The 21,274-nt window shown below is 34.1% G+C and overlaps 1 protein-coding gene across 6 annotated transcripts in view; it reads left to right on the top strand.

Moving 5' to 3' along the window:
• Nucleotides 1-21,274, top strand: part of YTHDC2 (YTH domain containing 2) — an 83,191-nt gene that overhangs the window by 9,898 nt on the left and 52,019 nt on the right. For 2 of the 6 annotated variants that reach the window (XM_023197651.2, XM_023197661.1), the window contains exons 3-10: nucleotides 1,393-1,589; nucleotides 3,003-3,202; nucleotides 9,568-9,734; nucleotides 10,683-10,785; nucleotides 12,024-12,180; nucleotides 15,438-15,545; nucleotides 17,331-17,479; nucleotides 18,740-18,875. In XM_023197651.2, the coding sequence (XP_023053419.1) occupies nucleotides 1,393-1,589; nucleotides 3,003-3,202; nucleotides 9,568-9,734; nucleotides 10,683-10,785; nucleotides 12,024-12,180; nucleotides 15,438-15,545; nucleotides 17,331-17,479; nucleotides 18,740-18,875 (1,217 nt within the window). Of the gene's footprint in view, nucleotides 1-1,392; nucleotides 1,590-2,961; nucleotides 3,203-8,964; nucleotides 9,035-9,567; nucleotides 9,735-10,682; nucleotides 10,786-12,023; nucleotides 12,181-15,437; nucleotides 15,546-17,330; nucleotides 17,480-18,739; nucleotides 18,876-21,274 lie in introns of those variants that run through there. The other 4 variants (XM_023197670.1, XM_023197674.1, XM_023197682.1 and 1 more) reach the window with 4 other exon arrangements.

Genomic DNA, 21,274 nt, shown 5'->3' with positions numbered 1-21,274 from the left:
ATAACGAAAACTTCTAGATCAGATTAAATTTTATTTCATCATTATAGCATCATTTTAAGCACCACCAAGTACTTGTTAAGGAGTAAATAACAACATAGAAAGCTTGTAATTCATTGAAACATTCAATTAGGAGTTTCCAGAAATTAAAAACCTCAGTAAATTGGAAGCCTCATTTAGAACACTTATATGCTAAAACTGTATAGGTTAATCCCCAATTTGATACCAGTCTTATGGTGAAGATACCGTTGACAAAATTTACATGTAATGAAAATTGAAAAATTATAAAATTTGCTTTGTAAATTATAAATTTTTCATTGTGATTAGGCTCTGTTGATTATTTCTGTAGTATAATAGTGACGTAAGAAATGGCAAAACATTTTATGAAATATTTTGGGTAACTTAAAATTTAAGAAATAATATTGTTTCTGACTATAATAATAGTTTTCATTTATTTAGAGTCTACTCTGCAACAGATACTGCACTTTGCTCGTATTATCTTAATCGTATGAATAATCCTTTGAGGTATATATTATTATTGTGTCAGGCTCAGGGCCATTAAGTAGTTTACCTGTAGTGCCACAACTAGTAAGTGGTAGAGGTGGGATTCAAGCTCAGGTCTGTGTGCCTTTGGAGCCTGAGCTCTTAATCAGTATTACACTGCTACGTTATAGGCGTGTATTGTGAAATCATTCAAAACACATTTGGGAACTTCCTGGTATATAACACTATACTACTCTTAGAGCTACAGAAGTCGTAAAAGATAATGCTCAGTATAACTTGAACAGTTACAAATCATCATTACCTTGTAATTGAAGAGTAGAACCAGAAGCTCTGAAAAATATTTTATTAAAAATGCATCTGAAATTATTTATCAGTAATGCTGATTTCTGCTTTTTTGGTCCAACCACTAAACTTGGCTCTCATAACAGGTTTTCATGGGAGTGTCTCATTACCAACTTACTGTGGAAACATTCACTGGGACATATCAGTCTGAACTATGGACCATAACTTTTTCATTATCATTTTTATGTTCTATTGTTTAGATTGATTTTTTCCCCCTCTGTATGCTTCCCAGCATGTATTGTATTAACTGGTGATGTTTCATCTACCATGAAGTCTGCTAAAGACAAATTTAACACTTAAGGGTAAGTAAGCCTTTTTAGTGGACTTAAACTTGGATTTGCAGCACTTGACATTTTACTGAAAATAGTTTTATGGCCACTTTAGCCCAAATCTGTCTTTACTGAATTTTTTTGGACTTTCAGCATCTTCTCCCAAAGCATTTTGATTTTTTTCAATGTTTTGCTTGAGACATATTTTCTAAGTAGGCATACATCATATGTGAACAAGTTGACTATATATAGTAAATAAATGATTTTTATTAATATTCAGAAAGGGAGCAAATAGATACCTAACTGTGAAGAAGAAAGATGGATCAGAAACAGCTCATGCAATGATGACCTGTAATTTGACTCATAATACAAAACATGCTGTTAGGAGCCTAATTCAAAGATTTCCTGTCACCAATAAAGAGCGTACAGAACTTCTGCCTAAAACAGAAAGAGGAAATGTGTTTGCAGTTGAAGCTGGTATGTATTTTCTGGGGAGCTTCCTCATTTACCCTATTATTTGATGACTGTTCTTTTTCCATTTTAGATTTATTTTCGAAAACTAAGATGAAATAAATTTCTCCATTGGAATAGTTTGTTAGAAATGATTAAGAGTTGTAAAAATTTGAAACAAAGTGTAGTGTTAAAGCATGTAATTAAGTTGAACCGGGTTTTTTTTTGAGTGTTATAATAATATCAATAGCTACCATTTATTGAGCATTAACTGGGTGCGAGGCGGTATACTTAAACCGTTTATATGGGGCCTCATAGCAAGCAACCCTTGCAAGGTAAGAATTTCCCCTATTTCACAGGTGAAGTAACTGAGGTTTAGGATAATTAAATAGTTTGTTCAAGGACACCAAGCCAGCCAGTAAACTGCAGAGCCGTGTTTGACTCCAGGGACTAGGCTTTCCTGTATTGTGCTGCCATGACACACTAATAAGTGAGATTTCGAATTGGGGCTTTAGCTCTGGTAAGAGATTGGACAGAGTCTTCAGTACGTTAAGTTGCTCAAAGGTAGATAAATAATGTATTTGGGTTACAAAATAAAGATGTAATTTCACTGTTTGGAAAGATCACTTCCCTAGTAAGAAAACTATTTATTGCCTATGGTGATAAAATTTACATAGTTATTACTGTCTATTGGAATAGATCAGCAGAATATAGAAAATATGTGGTCCTAGATACCAAAGAACTTGCACTTTAAACATAGGCACACAAACATATTTTGAGCTACATGGATATACGACATTTCATACGTCTTCTTTATTCCTGTCTGTTTAGTTAAATGTGGATGTTGGGCTAAAATACTCCATTAGTAAATTTGTTAACATTAGGACCCTTATATTTAACACGTAATTATTCTATTTGATCACTTAGTCTTACATGTATAACATTAAACATATATGGGATATTTTCTTTTTTTGTCATATGTTTTCCTAATGTAGTGACAGATCTTATAAGTATGCACATTATTTTCTACTATAAAAATTTAATTTTCCATGAAATTATTGATAGAAATTTATAACAAGCCTAAAAATCTTTTAGATTATCAAGATTGTTTTATTTTTAATGGTTATTGAATGATTTATTTTTATCAGTTTTTAAACATTTTGTACCGGAAATATGTCTGAGAGGTTTGCTTTCTAATTGATACTGAAATTTGTAACATGTTCAATGAGAATAGTATGTGTAAGAGTACAATTGAGATATAGCTTGACAACTTTATATAGACTGAGTAGAGAAGAAAACATTTGAAAGGAATTATGTTAGAAATTACCTCTTTTGGCATGTTTTTCTAGGTTTGGCAAAAAAAAAAAACTTATTTTTATTTTTAACACTTCTTTTTCAGTGTTGATCATACATTTTTTGTTCTTTTATTCATTTTCAAAGAAAACCGGGAAATGAGCAAGACAAGTGGGCGACTCAACAATGGCATACCTCAGATTCCAGTGAAAAGAGGAGAATCCGAATTTGATTCTTTTAGGCAGTCTTTACCAGTGTTTGAGAAACAGGAAGAAATTGTTAAAATAATTAAGGAAAATAAAGTAGTTTTGATTGTAGGAGAAACTGGGTCTGGAAAGACCACACAGGTTTGTTTCTTTTTTGTTGTTTATAGAAAAAGAAAATATATATATATAGTCCCATATTATAATTTTATATCAAATTTACACTGCATATGATTTAAAAAGCAGAAAAAGAAAACTTGTGGATATTATAGTAATGGTTATTTCAGACATAAATTACTACTGGAATATATTTGGAGAATTTGTAGAAAGAAAATGTTTTAAATAATTTACTTATTTTTAAGCTAGTGCATTAGGCCTTTATTTAAACAGAGGTGGGAAAGCGATTCGGTATCATGGAAGGAAGACGGGCTTTGGCCTTGAGTTTAGATTCCAGTTCCCTCACTTATTGAAGTTCTAGGCTCTTTTTGTAACCTCTGTGAGTCAGAGTTTTCATTTATAAAATGAGACTAATAATTGCTACCTTTCATAGTGAGGTGTAAAGATTATCTCTGTAAAGTGCCTAGCATAGTGTTTTGCATATAGGAACAAAAGTAAAAGCAGTAATAACAAATATTAAGTCGACTGTAGAATGGAATTAATATGATAGCTTTGACTTGGATTTTTAGAATCAAAGTAACTCCTTATGAAGTGTCAGTCATAGGATAACAGATTGGAAGTAGTAAGTGCGACGTCTTATGACTCTCTCTTGTGTACATTCTTGCAGCATTTCAGCTTAAAATTACTAAAATTACTTTGGTTTTAATAGAGGTTCAGATAAAGTAATATATTTATAGGTTTTCTTCTTTTAGGGACATAATTTTGTTTTTGACAATTGCCTAAGATTTGATTATATTGGCTGGTTTAATAGGCTTAGTAGCTAAGGCAAGGTGGGAGGAGAAGTTGATTATAAAGTTTACCAGTTTTTTACTTGAAGGACTTAAACATTTTTACAGAATTATATCTCTGTCCTTAAAACTTGATCCTGTAAAACTGAATAATTAAAAACATGATGAAAATTTTTTCTGAAGACAATATACAAGATCTTTCTTTAGCATGAGTTCTTTTTTTTGAGACCAAGTCTCTCTCTCTCACCCAGGCTGGAGTGCAGTGGTGCGATTTTAGCTCACTGCAACCCCTCCTGCCAGATTCAAGCGATTCTTGGCTCAGCCTCCTGAGTAACTGGGATTACAGGCACATGCCACCACGCCTGACTCAGCATGAGTGCTTTTATGATTAAGTGAAATTCCATGGAGTTACTCCAGAGAATTTGTTTAGCTGTCTTAGATTGTTATAATTTTTTTTTTAGGTTGAGTAGTTTTTCCATTAAGTATTAATTGTAGCAGTTCTAATTATGTAGAATAACGATTAAGGAAGTTTCGATAAAATGTAATAAGTAGGTCTTTGTTTAAATTATTTGAATGTCCTTGCTAATGATACCTATATATTGGAATTATGGATGTCTATTTTCACAATTATGTGTATCATTTTACTAGGTATGAAAGGATACTTGAGAATTTAATTCGTAGTTAAATATTATACTCTGCTTTTTAAGAAGAAACTATTAATTTAATGAGTTCAAACCTGAGAAATAATTTTGTCCTATTTAAAGAGTTAATTAAAATACTAAATTTTTATTCTTTGAAATATGGAACAGAATGTAAGTGGTATTTTGTCTTGCCTTTAATGGTATTAGGAAGTTAAGTGCTTTTTGAATTTTTTTCTTATTTGTGTTCATTGTGTGAAACTTGAACATTATGGAAAATATTTTATAGAGAGTAGAAGATTTTTTTTTTTTTTCTCTTGAGACAAGGTCTCACTCTGTTACCCAGGCTGGAGTGCAGTGGTGTGCAGCCTCCACCTCCCGAGCTTCGTCAATTCTCCTCTCTCAGCCTCCCAAGTAGCTGGGACTATAGGTGCATGCCACCATGCCTAGCTAGTTTTTAAATTTTTTGTAGAGACGAGGTTTCAACGTGTTGCCCAGGCTGATGTCAGACTCCTGGGCTCAAGCGATCCACCTGCCTTGGCCTCCCAAAGTACCAGGATTACAGGCATGAGCCTCCATGCCTGGCCAGAAAATGAAAGATTTTAAATTCTCCTGCCACCCTGTATCACTGCATTACTGTCAGAATATCCAAATATGTGCTGGTGGATTTTTGTTTGTTTGTTTTTCTGTTTTTGGTGTTGGTGGTGGTGGTGGTGGGGGGGTTTGTATGTTTTGTTTTTGTTCTCTTTACAGCATTGTTATATATTGGTTTTTTAACATAGGCTAAGAACATATAATTTTGCATCTTGATTTTTTTTCACAACAGATTTGGATATTTTTCCAAGTCAGTGCCTGTAGATATGCCTCATTGTCTAAACAACTGCATAGTATTCCTGAACATTTTTGTAATGATAATAAACAATGGTGAAAAATGACACTTTACTGTTTGTTGGGTTATATAAGAGTTGTCTCATTTCATCTTCTCAGTAACTCAAAGACATGTGGGTTTTATCTTTTAACAGATGAGGAATAAAAATTAAAACTTACGGATGTTAATCTACTCTAGTTAACATAGCTAAGAAGTGATAGAGTAGGAATCTTTCTCTTATATTGTACTTACTTGTATCCTAATTTTTTTTGCTTATTTGTAGGAATGTTTCAATAGGATAAGTTTCCTAGAAGTAGAAATGCCAGATCAAGGATATGGCAGTTAAAAATTTTAATAGCTAGATTCACTAGTTATTGTTCTATAACTCTAAGAAAGAGTTAACATGTTACCGTATTGAAAGTATTGAAAGTTCTTGTTTCTCTAAAGTTTGGGCAAGAATGGATATAATTTTTTAAACCTTTATCAAGCTGATCAGCAAAAAATATTTTAACTTGCATTTTGTTGATTCTTAGTTATCTTTTATTTGCCTCTTATCTGTTTATCTTTTATGAGTTCCTTATTTTTATTCTTTTTGGCTTAGTAATTTTGGATTTATTTTTTAGAGTGTTTATATATTGTAGATGCATGCCTGTTGACCGTTAAACATCTTAAAAATAATTTCTCCCAATTTTTTGTTTACTTTTTACCTTCGTTTATGGTATCTTGTTTAGTAGTTTTACATTTTTATTTAGTCAAATCTGTCAATATTTTTCTAAGGCTTTGGAGCATGTTAAGAGTGGATTAATGGACATTTTCTGTATTTATTTATTTATAGGTGGGATATCACTATGTTTCCCAGGCTGGAGTGCAGTGGCTATTCACAGAGTTGATTATAGCTCACTATAGCCTTGAACTCTTGGCCTCAAGGGATCCTCCTGCTTCTGCCTCCTAAGTAGCTGGAACTATAGGTGCATACCACCACACCTGGCTCTTTCTATAAATATTTTATTCTAGTACTTTTATATTGTTTAAAAAATTCATCTGAAATTTATTTTATTGTATTATATCGGGTAGGAATTTTACTTTTTCTTCATGTTATTTCCAGTTCAGATATAACTTTTATTTACCAATCTGTCCTTCCCTCCAAACTCCCCGACCCGATTTAAGATGCTATTTTTGACCAAATACTAACTTTCTATAGTACCGGGGTCTATTTCTGAAATTTTTTTTCTGTATCTTTAATCTCATTATCTATTCCTGCGTCAGGATTCTGTTTTTTGTTGTTTACAGTGTGAGCCTAATATTCTTCTTCATTATCTTTTACCTTTTTTAGTGGTTGCTCTAGAGTTTGCAATATACATTCGCAACTAAACCAAGTCCACTTTCAAATAACACTATACCACCTTACAGGTAGTGTGTGTACCTTAAATAACAAAATAACCCTAATTCCTCCCTTCTGTCCCTTGTATCATTGTTGTCATTCATTTTACTTATATGTAACCATACATCAACATACATGTACACACATAAGATATATACATACGTAATCAACTACATTGTTGCTATTATTATTTTGATCCATTTGTTAAGTGTTAGATCAGTTAAGAATACAAAAAATAAAAGTTAAAAAAATTTGGTTTTTTACCTCTATTTTTAGTGTTCTTTCTTTCATTATGAAGATTCAAGTTTTTGGCCTATGTTATTTTTCTTTCTCTGTGAAGAACTTAAAAAAACCATTTCTTGCAAGGCTGTGGTCTACTGACAACAAGTTCCCTCAATTTGTATTAATCTGATAAAGTCTTCATTTCTCCTTCATTTTTGAAGGATAATTTTGCAAGGTACAGAATTCTAGGATGGTGTTTTTGTTGTTGTTTTTTCTCCTCTCTTCTCTCCACTCTTTTCTTGCATAATGTCTGAGGAAAACTTGTATTAATTTTTACCTTTGCTCTTTGTAGGTAAGGGTTTTCCCATGCTCTGGCTTCTTTTAGGATTTTTTAGAAGATATCAATGATTTTCTGTAGTTTGAAAATGATACACTTATCTTCTCTTTTCAAATATTTCTTGGTGGTACTTATGCATTTATGCTTCTGGATGTGGGGTTCCGACCTGCAGACCCTGAACCAGTGATGGATGAGAGACATACACTGACACAGATGTTTTGCCTGTCAGTTAGGTTGAGGGTCTGGGCCACTCACCAACACCAAGGAAGGTGCTGTAAAGAGCTGTAGCCTAGGCCCCATCAGCCAGCAAAGCTCACATTTATTCAGTATAGATTAAATGACAAAGGTCCTGAGTAGACACCACTAGAGGGTAATTGACATTGCCGACCTCCGGAGTAGAGGAGTAGAGAGCAAATGCACCGGGGTTGATTAAAGGTTGGTCTTAGGATCACATGAGTAAACAAGCTATTTAGATAAGCTCCTCTGCATTCCTATGTATCTATGAGCTCAGCTTTTAAGAGAATTCAGTTGCCTTCAGCCACTTTATGCAAACCCCCAGACCTTCCAAGAGGGTTTGTGTTTATTTCCTATAATTTTACAATTTCTTTCACCATGCTGACCGAACTCCCACATCTGGATGAACTAGTTAAGTTAAAAAAAAAAAAAAAAAAAAATCCCAGGGGCTGACACATGTATGAAAAGATGTTTTCTTTTACTCACAGTTAAAAAAATAAAAATAAATTATATTTTTTAACTATAAGATTGGCAGAAATTAAAAAATTGATGATACCAAGTATTTGTATGGGTGTTGGAAGGCAGCTCTTCTGCTTTGTTGCTTTGTTGGTAGGAGTATAAATTGTTTTGAGGAGCAATTTGATAATTTTTTTTTTTTTTTTTTGAGGCGGAGTCTCGCTCTGTCGCCCAGGCTGGAGTACAGTGGCTGGATCTCAGCTCACTGCAAGCTCCGCCTCCTGGGTTTACGCCATTCTCCTGCCTCAGCCTCCCGAGTAGCTGGGACTACAGGTGCCCGCCACCTCGCCCGGCTAGTTTTTGTATTTTTAGTAGAGACGGGGTTTCACCGTGTTAGCCAGGATGGTCTTATCTCCTGACCTCGTGATCCGCCCATCTTGGCCTCCCAAAGTGCTGGGATTACAGGCTTGAGCCACCGCGCCTGGCAATTTGATAATTTTTTCATCTAAATTAAAAATATGTGTACTCTTTGACTCAGCATTTTCACTACTAGTGATTTCACGGCTAGTACATATATCTTTCTAAAACTCTGTGGAGACAGGTGTTTACTGCAGTGTTGTTTATAATATCAAGCAACAACATCAATAACAAACCTAAAAACCTGGAAATTACTTAAATGTTGAATCATTTGTTAAATTATAGCATATCCACGAGATGGAATATGTAGCTGTTAAAATGGGCTAGGTAGATCTGGTATGTTATGTGAAACCTGCAAATTACAGACATTAAGCACAGTCATCTCTGCGTGGATGAAAAACATGCTTATATACACAAATATTCTGGGTTGTGTAAACATTTTTTTTCTTGAATGATTTCAAAAGTAACAGTAGTTATCTTTATGGAGAAGATATAAGGGCATTGGTGGTAGGGAGTAGGTAAGAATTTGATTTTAAATCTTTCCAACTTGTTTGAATTTTATTTACAAAAAAGTATCTACAATCCTGGTTTATAGGCTATTTTTGTTTTTTTTTTTATGCTTTTCATCATTTAAAAAATCCCAGTGGAATTTTTATTTTTATTTCATTGACTTTATGGAATAATCTGGGGAGAAGTTAACATTTTTACAGCGTTGATTATCCCCATCCATGAATATGGCATATTTCTTTATATATTCAGGTCTTCTTTTATGTTTTTCCAGTAACGTTTTATAATCTTCATGTAAACCTTAAATATTCCTGGATATATTTGATTTTAGATATTTTAGCTTTAGTTTCTATTGTGAGCAAGATCTTTTCAAATTATATTTTTTAGCGATTATTACTAGTTACATGAATGTTGCTGATTTTATGATTATATTTGGACTTGTTATAGAACTTCTTGAGTTCTAACGGTTTTTCAGTTGATTCACTTAGATTTTTTGTAGTATGTGATCATGTCATCTTATAGTATTTTAAAACTTTTGTTTCAGATTCCTCAGTTCCTTTTAGATGATTGCTTTAAAAATGGTATCCCCTGCCGTATATTTTGTACTCAACCAAGACGATTGGCAGCTATTGCTGTGGCTGAAAGAGTTGCCGCAGAGAGAAGGGAAAGGATTGGTCAAACAATTGGTTATCAGATCCGATTAGAAAGCAGGTAAAAACAGTTCTCATCTGTCTTCTCTTTTATCATGCTTAAAAAAGACTATGTATATTTCATTAAAAATAGAGGATGTGTTAGTTGAAAAGTTAGATGATCTTTTTGCTCCAAGTAAGTCTACGTCAGGATATTGAAGTCATGTCTAAATCTAGGGAAGTTTTGAATGAAGAGTTTGAAAAAGATTTGAACCATAGATAAAAATTCCATTTCATAGTTTCATGATCATAGTTATTTTACTTATTTGAGCCTCAGTGTCCTCATCTGTAAAATGAGTCAAAGAAAAGCATCTAGAGTACAGGTTTGATGTGAGGTTTGTAGTGAACGCTCAGTAACTGTTAATGAGTGAATTTATTATCAGTAGTAGTATAAATTGAGCATCTTACATCCAAAAATCTGAAATCCAAGATGCTCAAAAATCTAAAACTTTTTGAGTCCCAACGTGACACTCAAAGGAAATGCTCGTTGGAGCATTTTGGATTTTTTATTTTCAGGGATGCTCAACTGGAGGTATTCTAAAATGTGGAAAAATCTGAAAGCTAAAACCCTTTCTGTCTCAAGCATTTTGAATAAGGGATACTCAGCCTGTAGTATTAGTAATGCCTTCTTGACAAGTAGTACTTTTTTTTTTTGTTCTCAGTAATGATACAAAATCTGATTCCATTTGTAACATACTTTATTTGCAAGCAAAAAGTACTTAAGGTTTTGTTTGTTTTTGGAGCAGCTTAGGTTCTTTAACAAAATACATCACTTAATATAAAAGCTATTGTCAGGCAGTCTCACATAACTGCAAAACCATATAGCTTTACTAATAAACTGTACATACCAGTACAGTATTATATTAGTAATATTTATTAAAGTGTGTACCAGGCCAGCATTTAATGTGATTATGTTTTAGTTACATGAAAGACTTGCAATTGTGCACTTTATTTTGCTTTTTTTAAAAAGGGTTTCTCCAAAGACACTTCTGACATTTTGTACTAATGGGGTATTGCTTCGTACATTGATGGCAGGAGATAGTACGTTGTCGACTGTGACACATGTTATCGTGGTAAGAATATTGCTGAATTTGTCATATGTAACTCAGATTGCTTAAAATTTAAATACATGTGCCATTTCAGGGTAGTCTCAAAAAATTTGAATACATAATTACATTTTTGGAATAAGGTGGAAAAGAGAACTAACTTATTCTTTTGAACAGGCTATAATGATCAAGTTATTTTTTGTCTATAATTATTAGAAATATTTTATATTACAAAAATAATAAAACCGTCTGGCTTTATTGGGGAAAAATAAAATAAGCAGGTAGTTTTAAAAAATGTGCTTTTCATATATGAAAATGATGCATGTACTTAGAGTTCTCAAAAAAGGAGAAGTTTTCTTTTTTCTCTTTATGTGGTCATTTGATCCCTTCATTAATATCATGTATTTGCCAATGATAGGGGTATACTTATAAACTCCATGGTTAAGCTGCTAAATTAACTAACTGCTGATGAACTAAGTTGATGAGTTTACCCCTTTATTAAGGAATTCTAAACTTTTATCTAGTTTGTGTCAGAAAAAAATTAGATTAAGTTTTATAAGCTTGGAATAAGCAGCTTTTAGAAACTTACCCAAACCAAAGGATGCACTTCATAAGCTCTGATGCTAAAAGAAACATATTTAAATAGATTTTTTATGTATTAAAAGCACCTTAAATTGGACTTTACTTATAATTTTTTGTAGTTTTATATTCTGTGGGGGAAAAAGGGCAATATAGACAGCCCTCTGTATCTGTGGATTCCATGACTATGGATTCAAACAACTGCAGGTTGAAAATACTTGAAAAAATATTGTGTCTGTATTGAACATGTACAGACTTATCTTGTCGTTATTCCCTGAAGAATGTAGTGTAACTATTTACCTAGCATTACACTGTACTAGGTAATATAAGTAGTCTAGAGATGATTTAAAGTATATGGAAGGATTTGCATAAGTTACGTGCAAATACTATGCCATTTTTTTTTTTTTTTATCAGGGACTTGAGCATCCATAATTTTGGCATGGGGGGAAGGCCCTGGAACCATTCACCCACAGATGCCAAGGGACAACTTTACTTTGTCATCTACATTTCATTGTTGATGTCTAATTATTTCTGAAATTCCTGTAATACAAAATTTTCATGAATATTGATTGACCTTGTCCACATTTAATTTGAATTAGTGTGAAACCCAGTAGTGCCATTGTTTTAAAGACTTAGTGATCAATAATGTTTTAACTGTTCCATGGTTTTATTTCTGTTTACTACAGGATGAAGTGCATGAAAGGGATCGATTTAGTGATTTTTTACTTACAAAGTTAAGAGATTTGTTGCAAAAGCACCCACCTTTGAAACTAATTCTTTCTAGTGCTGCCTTGGATGTGAATCTCTTTATAAGATATTTTGGAAGTTGTCCAGTGATATATAGTAAGTTAAATTGTCAGATTTCTTCTCTAATTTTTATGAAAGAACACTTTTGGACATTATATATCCTAACAGAAACTGGGGAATGTTCTGAAGTAGAGGCCATCTATTACTGTTCCCCCTGAGATAGGCTTAATAGTACTTCTCTGTGATTTCAACTTCTCCTTTTCTATCAACAGCTCTTTGGTATTTGTGTAGTGAGCCTAATTCTCTTATCTTAAAAGGAAATATGCTTTATTTTCACTTTGTGTTCCGTCTTAAATTGTCCTATAACTATTTCCCTTTATTGGTAGATATCTTTAAAAAGTAGTCTGTACTCCCATGTTTTACTTCACATTCACTTCTGAAAATGCTAAAACAACTTTTGTCCTTGTGCTTTATTAAAAACTGATTTTGCCACCAGTCTTTAAAAAAATGATGAATTCCTCTTCAAAAAAATACAACAATTAGGCCAGGTGCTGTAGCTCATGCCCGTGATCCCAGTACTTTGGGAGGCCGAGGCAGGTGGATCACAGGGTCAGGAGATCAAGACCATCCTGGCTAACATGGTGAAACCCCATCTCTACTAAAAATACGAAAAATTAGCCAGGCGTGGTGGCGGGCGCCTATAGTCCCAGCTACTCGGGAGGCTGAGGCAGAAGAATGGTGTGAACCCAGGAGGTGGAGCTTGCAGTAAGCCGAGATTGTGCCACTGCACTCCAGCCTGGGTGACAGAGCGAGACTCTGTCTCAAAAAAAAAAAAAAAAAAATACAAAAGTTGTGTTTACTTCAATGAAGTAATACGAAAATATATAGAGAAAAAGTTCAGTTGCCCCTATCCTTGTGTCATGTCCTAGTTTTCTGATTTATGGATGTTAACAGTGTTATATATATTCATTCTTACTTAATCCTTGCTCATACAAATGTATGCAAATATATACATATTTATAATATTTACAAAAATCGGTTTTATGAATTTATGATTTATGGAAGTTAACAGTGTTATATATATTCGTTCTTCATGCTCACAAAAATGTATGCAAATATATACACATTTATAACATTTACAAAAATTGGTTTTATAAAAATGAGCACATGGCTAAGACATTATTTTCAATTTGCTTTATCATGAACAGTTTTCCAGTTTAGTAACTCTGTATCTAGTTCTTTATTTTAAGCAGCCGCATAATAAAGTATTTCATAATATTGATGTACTATGACTTATTTAACCATATCTTTATTTTTGGACATTCAAGTTTGTTCTAGATCCCCTGCCTTGCCCCTGCCAACAGTGTTACAGTGAACATCCTTTTACGTATATCCTGATATACTGGATTTCTAGGGATAGATTTCTGAAAGTGAATTTGCTAAATAAGAGTATATCTATTTTTAATTTTAACAGCTTTTGCCATTTTACTTTTCAAAAGGCTGAAATGATTTACACTTCTGAAGTGTGTAGAGTTATTTATTTGAATTTTTACCAGTGTTGTTTGACATTAACCTGATTGCCAATCTAATATTCAAATTTTAGGCAAAAGTCTTACTTAGCTTTTCTGTGGTATCTTTTATGGTTGGCTCTCTTTTTTTTGTGTGTGTGAAATACTCAGATGCTATAATTTGTTTGATAGCATTGCTGCTTCCTGAACTTCATTCTTCATTATATCCCATACTTTCTCAGTCTGGCCTGTGGGCTTCTCTTCTTTTACATGGGGCTTAAATAGTGATATTCTCTAGAATTATTCCCTTGATCTGTTTCCTTTTTTTCCTGTTTGCTCCATCTTCCTTCCTTCCTTTCTTTCCCACTATTCCCACCGTCTTGTTTCCTGCCCTATGCTATACTGTACTAGGTATTGGAGATGCATAGTTTCCCTGGAAGCTTTCATTCATGCCCTGGGCTTCTGTTTTTTCTTTTATACTGATGACTTCTGAATCTTTATTTTCAATTGTTCTCTAGAACTCTGGGTTTTGATATTTCTAATATGATCCAAACTGAATACTTCATCTCTTCTGCGAAATCTATTTCTCTTCTTGTGTTACTTGTCTTAATCATACTACCATTGACCTAATCACCTGAATCACAAACCTATAAGTTCTTAACGCCTCATAATAATCTTGGGTGATCAGGGATATCAGATCTGTACATATGCTAATTGAAAGCTCATTTCTCATTTTACATGCTTAAAACCAAACCTCATTTCAGCAAACCTGTTATTTTCAGCTTTCTTTCTTACCTCAGAGAATGACATTATCATTCAGATTTGCAAGCCAGACATCCAAGGACTATATTTGACACTTTACTATTTTATTTTTTTTCCATATCCAATATAATGCTGAGTTCTATGGATTTTACCTCCTGACTAGCTCTAGAAATTGTCTGCTTCTTTTTGGTTTTCAATATTATTAATCTCATTCAGGTTAACCTGAACTATTGCAGTAACTGCTACTCGGTTTGATGTAGCCATTCTGCTGTCTTTTAAATCCATTCTCCATATTGCAGTCAGAGTGGTCTTCTCTGAAGTAGAATTCTGATGATGTCGAGCACCTTCCTGAGCTTAAATCTTTGAGTGACCTTTATCTCACGATAAAAACATAAACCCTTAGTAAAACTTATCTTTTCCTCTTACTTCATCTTGAACGATAAGGTAATCTACTCCCACCATTTTTGAAGTAAGTTGGCCTTTTAGTTCCTTGAAACACCTTTAGGTCCTTGAAACTCTTTTCCAGCACAGGGACTTTGCACATGCTGTTTTTCATCGTCATTATACACTTTTTTTCTTTTTTCATATGGCTTTGTTGTTTTATCTTCTTGTTTCTCATTTTCTTAGTGAGGATACTTTTCTTGATGCGGTCAAATCCCCCCTGTTATATACTGTCATGGTGTCTTGTACTTGCATCTCATAGGACTCTTCACAACTCTGTATTTACATTTATATTCTGGATTTTGGGATTAATTTCTGTCCTTCTGCTAGCTTGCCTCCAGGAACAGGAAATAGCTCTATTTTGTCTTACCATTTCTGTTTATAATACAGATGATATCAATGCCAGACACATGATAAGTAGATAGTAAACACTAGAGGAAAAAACCCAAGCACATGAACAGTTGTCTAATAGTTGTTTGTAAGTCAAAGTTATAGGTAAAGGACAATATTATAGGAGTCACTTGAACTATGAAATCGCTTTTGGATATTATACTCAGGTTCATTAACTTGGTATTCTCATGTTTTTATGTGAATTTTCTCTAAGATGCAAGTTGAGTATTTAATTTTTTTAAAATTATTTAGTACAGGGAAGACCATTTGAAGTAAAAGAAATGTTTCTGGAAGATATTTTAAGAACAACTGGATATACAAACAAAGAAATGTTAAAATACAAAAAGGAAAAACAGCAAGGTAAATTTTTTAATAAAAGAAATTACTATTGCTAATGACTTTGGAGTACTACATCCTTACATTGTGGAAGTACAAGGACACTTGAAAGTGTTTTTCTCTTGTGTATAATTGTTTAACATTGTATTAGAATATTGTCCCAAATATACCTTTGCTTTCCGATTTGTGTCCAGAAGTTATAATCTATGGAGAGGAACTGAAGTGGATGCCAGAGTTGAGGAGGTGTCTGTATCCAAAGATTCAGCCACCTTTTAAGGAGATGGAAGAGTATATGCTGGCTGCCCACGGCATATCTCATAGTGAAGGACTGGGAAGTGAATGGGAGGGAGTGAAAAAAGTAGTATGTGAGTAATAAACTCAACTTTGATAAGATGTTGAGTTTTCCAAATCTTGATGATGTTATGGGATTTCATTGATACTTTGAATTTAGCATTATTTGCCTATTAATACATCTCTTGTAATGACTTATATTTCAGCTGTTGAATTAGGGTTCAGATTTCTTTTTCTTAATTTTAACTTCATTATTCATCATAGAAGACTTGGCTTCACACTTTGATACCTTGTTTATTCTATATGCCCTTGGACAAAAATCTGAACTCCTTTGGATTCTCCCCTTGAAAAATGTAATCAGCAATGCTGATTTCACTGGGCAGCACTGAATTACTGATATGTAAGTTGTAAAACTCCTAGATCTTGAAACTTAAAAAAAAAAAAATTAAAAAAAAATTTTTTTAGAGACAGGGTCTTGTTCTATCACTCAGGCTAGAGTGCAGTGGTGCAATCAAGGCTCACTGCAACCTCGACCTCTTGGTCTCAAGGGATCCTCCCATCTCAGCCTCTTGAGATGTAGACCACTGTGCCCAGCTAATTTTTTAGATACTTTGTAGAGACGCAGTCTTGTTATATTGCCCAGGCTGGTCTTGAACTCCTGGCCTCAAGCATCCTCTTGCCTCAGCCTCCTAAAGTGGAATTACAGGCATGAGCCACCATGTCCAGCTGAAACATTTGAAGGTGAAAATTATATATAATTATATCTCAAAAAGCTGGCACGGTGGTAGAAGTTCAACAAATGATTTTCTACAAACTGCTGTATGAATTTTGGTCATTGATTTAAACAATAGTTATAACATGGATAAAAATACTCTTAATTCTGGACTTACATAGAAGTAAACTTATTAGTAGGATTTGGAACAATAGATGAATACATGAATGTATTAGCCCGTTTTCACAATGGTGTAAAGATACTACCTGAGACTGGGTAATTTATAAAGAAAAGAGGTTTAATTGACTCACAGTTCTTCATGGCTGGGGAGGCCTCAGGAAACTTACAGTCATGATGGAAGGCAAAGGGAAAGCAAAGACCTTCTTTACATGGCAGCAAAAGAGAGAAGTGCAAGCAGGGGAAATGCCAGATGCTTATAAAACCATCAGATCTCATGAGAACTAACCCACTATCATGAGATCAGCATGGGGGAAACCGCCCCCATGATCCAGTCACCTCCCACCAGGTCTTTCCCTCAACACCTGGGGATTATAATTTGAGATGAGATTTGGGTGGAGACACAGAGCCTAACCATATCAATGAAGTTTTTAAGCAGTTTCATGTATCTTTGTGTTTCAGCATAACACATTTTTTATTGAATATTCTTAATGTGTTTTTTAAAAGTAACTACAGAATACGGCCAACTTTTAAGAGATACCAGATTCACATAATTTATTTAAACAAAGGAATACATTTCAAAAAGGAAAAGATTTGTCTATATATTCTTTCTTTGATAATTAATTTAGAAGAGAAACAACAAACCACACTTACAGAATGGTACTCAGCTCAAGAAAATACTTTCAAGCCTGAATCTCAGAGGCAGAGAACTGTTCCAAATGTGACTGACGAGTATGACTTACTGGATGATGGTGGTGATGCTGTCTTCAGTCAGCTGGTATGATCTCCCTGGTTTCCCACTGATATTTTGTGTGAAAATTGTGTAGGTTAAAGATCATTTTATGAGATTATACTTTTTTTTTTTTTTTGAGACAGAGTCTCACTCTGTCGCCCAGGCTGGAGTGCAGTGGCGTGATCTCTGCTCACTGCAAGCTCCGCCTCCTGGGTTCATGCCATTCTCCTGCCTCAACCTCCCGAGTTGCTGGGACTACAGGCGCCCGCCACCATGCCTGACTAATTTTTTGTATTTTTAGTAGAGACGGGATTTCACCTTGTTAGCCAGAATGGTCTCGTGATCCTGACCTCGTGATCCACCCGCTTTGGCCTCCCAAAGTTCTGGGATTATAGGCATGAGCCACCGTGCCCTGCCAAGAGATTATAATTTTTTACTGCATAATTGAATGGTAATTCTCTTAGTTTATTTTAGACTACAACCAATTTTTCAGAGCAACTTCTTACTCTTTAAAAAAAAATTTACCCTTTTTTTGAGCATGTGACTGTATATAATGCAGATATGCTTGCAGTTTTCTGCCAGTGTTTAAAGTTGTAATGTATCCAAATGAACTATACATGAATTTTTAAAAGTACTTTTAAGGAATATTTAAAAATTGATAATAAAAATTGTTATTTAACATCTTTATGGATATGCACACTAAATATACTATATATATTATGATATATATCTATATGTTTATAGGATTATAACATGCTATATGTAAAAACATATAGTGTAGACTTATTTGGGTCATGAAACAGCATTTTGACCTTGTGTATCTGTGGTTCTTAAGACTGGCTGTACATTCTGTCACCTGAGGAGCTTTTAAAGCCCTGTGGAATCTGACGCCCTGCCAACAGGAGATTCTGATGCACTTGCTCTGGGGTGGGACCTGGCATCAGTATTAAAAAGCTCCAGGTGATTCTTCCCTTGATGTGCAGTTGGGAAAGAGAACTACTGAGGTGTATGTGCATTTAACAGTATCATATTGGAAGCACAATTAACATTGTGACTGGATCATAGTCCTTTGTTGACAAACTCATTCTCAGATAAAAGCTGAGTATAAGGACAAGATACCATGTTGTGAGTGATAATGTTTGTGATGAAATGAGAAATTTTTTTATGTCAAAGCCTTTGCTATATAGTATCATAGGATTAGTAGTCCTTATGGCTATTGTGGTCATCTTATGTTCTTTGCAAGCAAATGTTCATAAATTGTTAGGTAATTTATGATAATTTATGATTTTTACTGTTTTTTTGTAGACTGAAAAAGATGTGAATTGCCTTGAACCATGGTTAATAAAGGAAATGGATGCTTGTCTTTCTGATATATGGCTACATAAAGATATTGATGCCTTTGCTCAGGTCTTTCATCTCATTTTAACTGAAAATGTTAGTGGTAAGTTTATTTTAATTTTAAAAATTTACCCTTGCAGTTATTTATGGTGGAAGTATAGTTTAATTCAAAATGTATGTACTACCAATAATTGCACAACCAAAAATTTTATTTTTTAGGAGTATTTATTTTCTTTCAAATGCACAAATCAGGATCTTCTTACTAGCATAGCATAGTAGAAATAAATACTGTGTTAAATCAGAGATTCTTAAGCTCATGTCTCCATTGTAGTTTGAAGAGCTATTTGATTACATACATGACAGTTACGTGCAAAAATGCTTTTATGTGTATGTGTTATGCATATACTCTTGTCTTTCCCTTCCTTGGAAAGAATTTAGATGTCAAGTATTTATTCTCTCACCTAAACCCCTCAGCATTATTATTGTAATTATTATTGATTACTTTCTTCTTGAAATATTTTACTCAGTTAACTTCTGGTATTTCATACTTGGCTTATTTTCTTCTTCTTTCCCTGGGTCTGACTTCTTGGTTTTCTTAGCAAGATCTTTTTCTTTTTTTCTGACCTGTAAATATGAAATTTCCTAGGTCTCAATCCTTAAGACCTTAATTCTATTTATACTTACTCCTTAAGGGGATCTCAAATAGTCATTGCTTTAAATATCTATTTTAAATGACCCCTAAATTTACATTTCCAGACCTCACCTACCCCCTGACTGAAATATACCTGATCACTTGTTATCTCCAGTTGGATGTGTTAGGTGAATAAAGTTAAATATGCCTCAAACAACTTCTGATCCCCTCCCTACATACCTTCCTCTCAACCTGCACTTTTCATGTGTTTCCCTTTTCAGTAAATGGTCACTATCATTCACCTAGTTGCTAAGGCAGCAAAGCATACAGAAAGTCTGCTGTCACATTGCACATATAATTCATTAGCAAATCCTGTTATTTTGCATTCTAAAATAAATCTGGAATATGACCACATTTCATTTCCCCTACTGTATATTTCACTCCTCTAGTCCAAGCCAGCCTCTCTTCTGGACTATTACAGTAGCCCGTTAACCATTTCTGTTTTTATGTTACTGCAGTCTGTTCTCCACAGAAAAGTAAGATTGATCCTTTCATAAAGGAAATTGGATCATTCCGCTTGCCTGTTCTCAACTCTCCCAGGCTTCCACTTACACTGTGGATGAAAGTCAAAGTCCTTTCCATGATTAGACCTCTGGCTGCTTTCTTGATCTTACCTTCTGCCACTCTCCTCCTTGTTCACTGTGCCTAGACACACTTGTCTTCTTGATATTCTTCATGTTTGCCAACACATTCCCTTCTGTGAGATTTTGTTTTGTTGTTTCCTATGCCTAGAAAACTACCTCCACTGGTAATCACACAGCCCAATGCCTACTTATTTAGGTCTCTGCTTACATACTGCCTTCTCAGAGAGGCCTTTTCTGATCACCTTACTAAAATTGTACCCTTTTCTCACTATATCTCCTTACCCTGCTTTATTAATCTTTATTGTACTTTCATTACCTGTCATGTATTTTTTATTTTTCATTACCTATTTCATCTATAGAATGAAAACTACATGAGGGCAGAAACTTTGTCAGTTTTACTTATCTCTGTATCACCAGAGGTTCATCGTTTATTAAGTGCTGAAAAATCTTTGTTGAATAATGATATTATTATTATTATCGTTATTTTTGAGACAGAGTCTCACTCTATACCAGGCTGGAATGCAGTGGTGGAATCTTGACTCACTGTAACCTCGCCTCCTGGGTTCAAGTGATTCTCCTGGCTCAGCCTCCTGAGTAGCTGGGACTACAGGTGTACGTCACCTCGCCCAGCTAATTTTTTTGTATTTTTAGTAGAGATGGGGTTTCACCATGTTGGCCAGGATGGTCTTGATCTCTTGACCTTTTGATCTGCCTGCCTCTGCCTCCCAAAGTGCTGGAATTACAGGCATGAGCCACCGCACCCAGCCGAATAATGATGTTACTTTTAAGCGTCTTTACCACATGATAATCTGTTGGAACATGTTTAGTGACAGGAAGTTCACTACCTTTCTTTTGAATTGTTTCAGTAGTTAACTTTTTAGTATGTTGATGTGAAATCTAACTACATGGCATTTGCCTTTTTTCTGCTTCTGGAGTGATCACATGTATTTATACTTGACAGACTTCCAGGTATATGAAGATGGTTATTCTCTTTCCTTTACATTTTTTGTTTTTTGGGCTGACTATACCTATTGCTTCAACTATTCTTTACTGTAACATGATATCTGGTCCTCTCCTTCCCTGGTCCATCTTCTCTGGATATGTTCTGTTTTATCCCTTTTAAAAAGCATAGTATCCAGTTCTTAGTAACCATCTTAGCCTAAAACCTTCTACTCTTTACTTACATTAATCCAGCCAACCCCATTGTTTTATTGATTCATATTGTTT

Source organism: Piliocolobus tephrosceles, chromosome 4, assembly GCF_002776525.5.
Source record: "Piliocolobus tephrosceles isolate RC106 chromosome 4, ASM277652v3, whole genome shotgun sequence".
Taxonomy (NCBI): Eukaryota; Metazoa; Chordata; class Mammalia; order Primates; family Cercopithecidae; genus Piliocolobus; species Piliocolobus tephrosceles.
The sequence above is the reverse complement of the archived record's forward strand: the minus strand, read 5'-3'. Positions and strand labels throughout refer to the sequence as shown.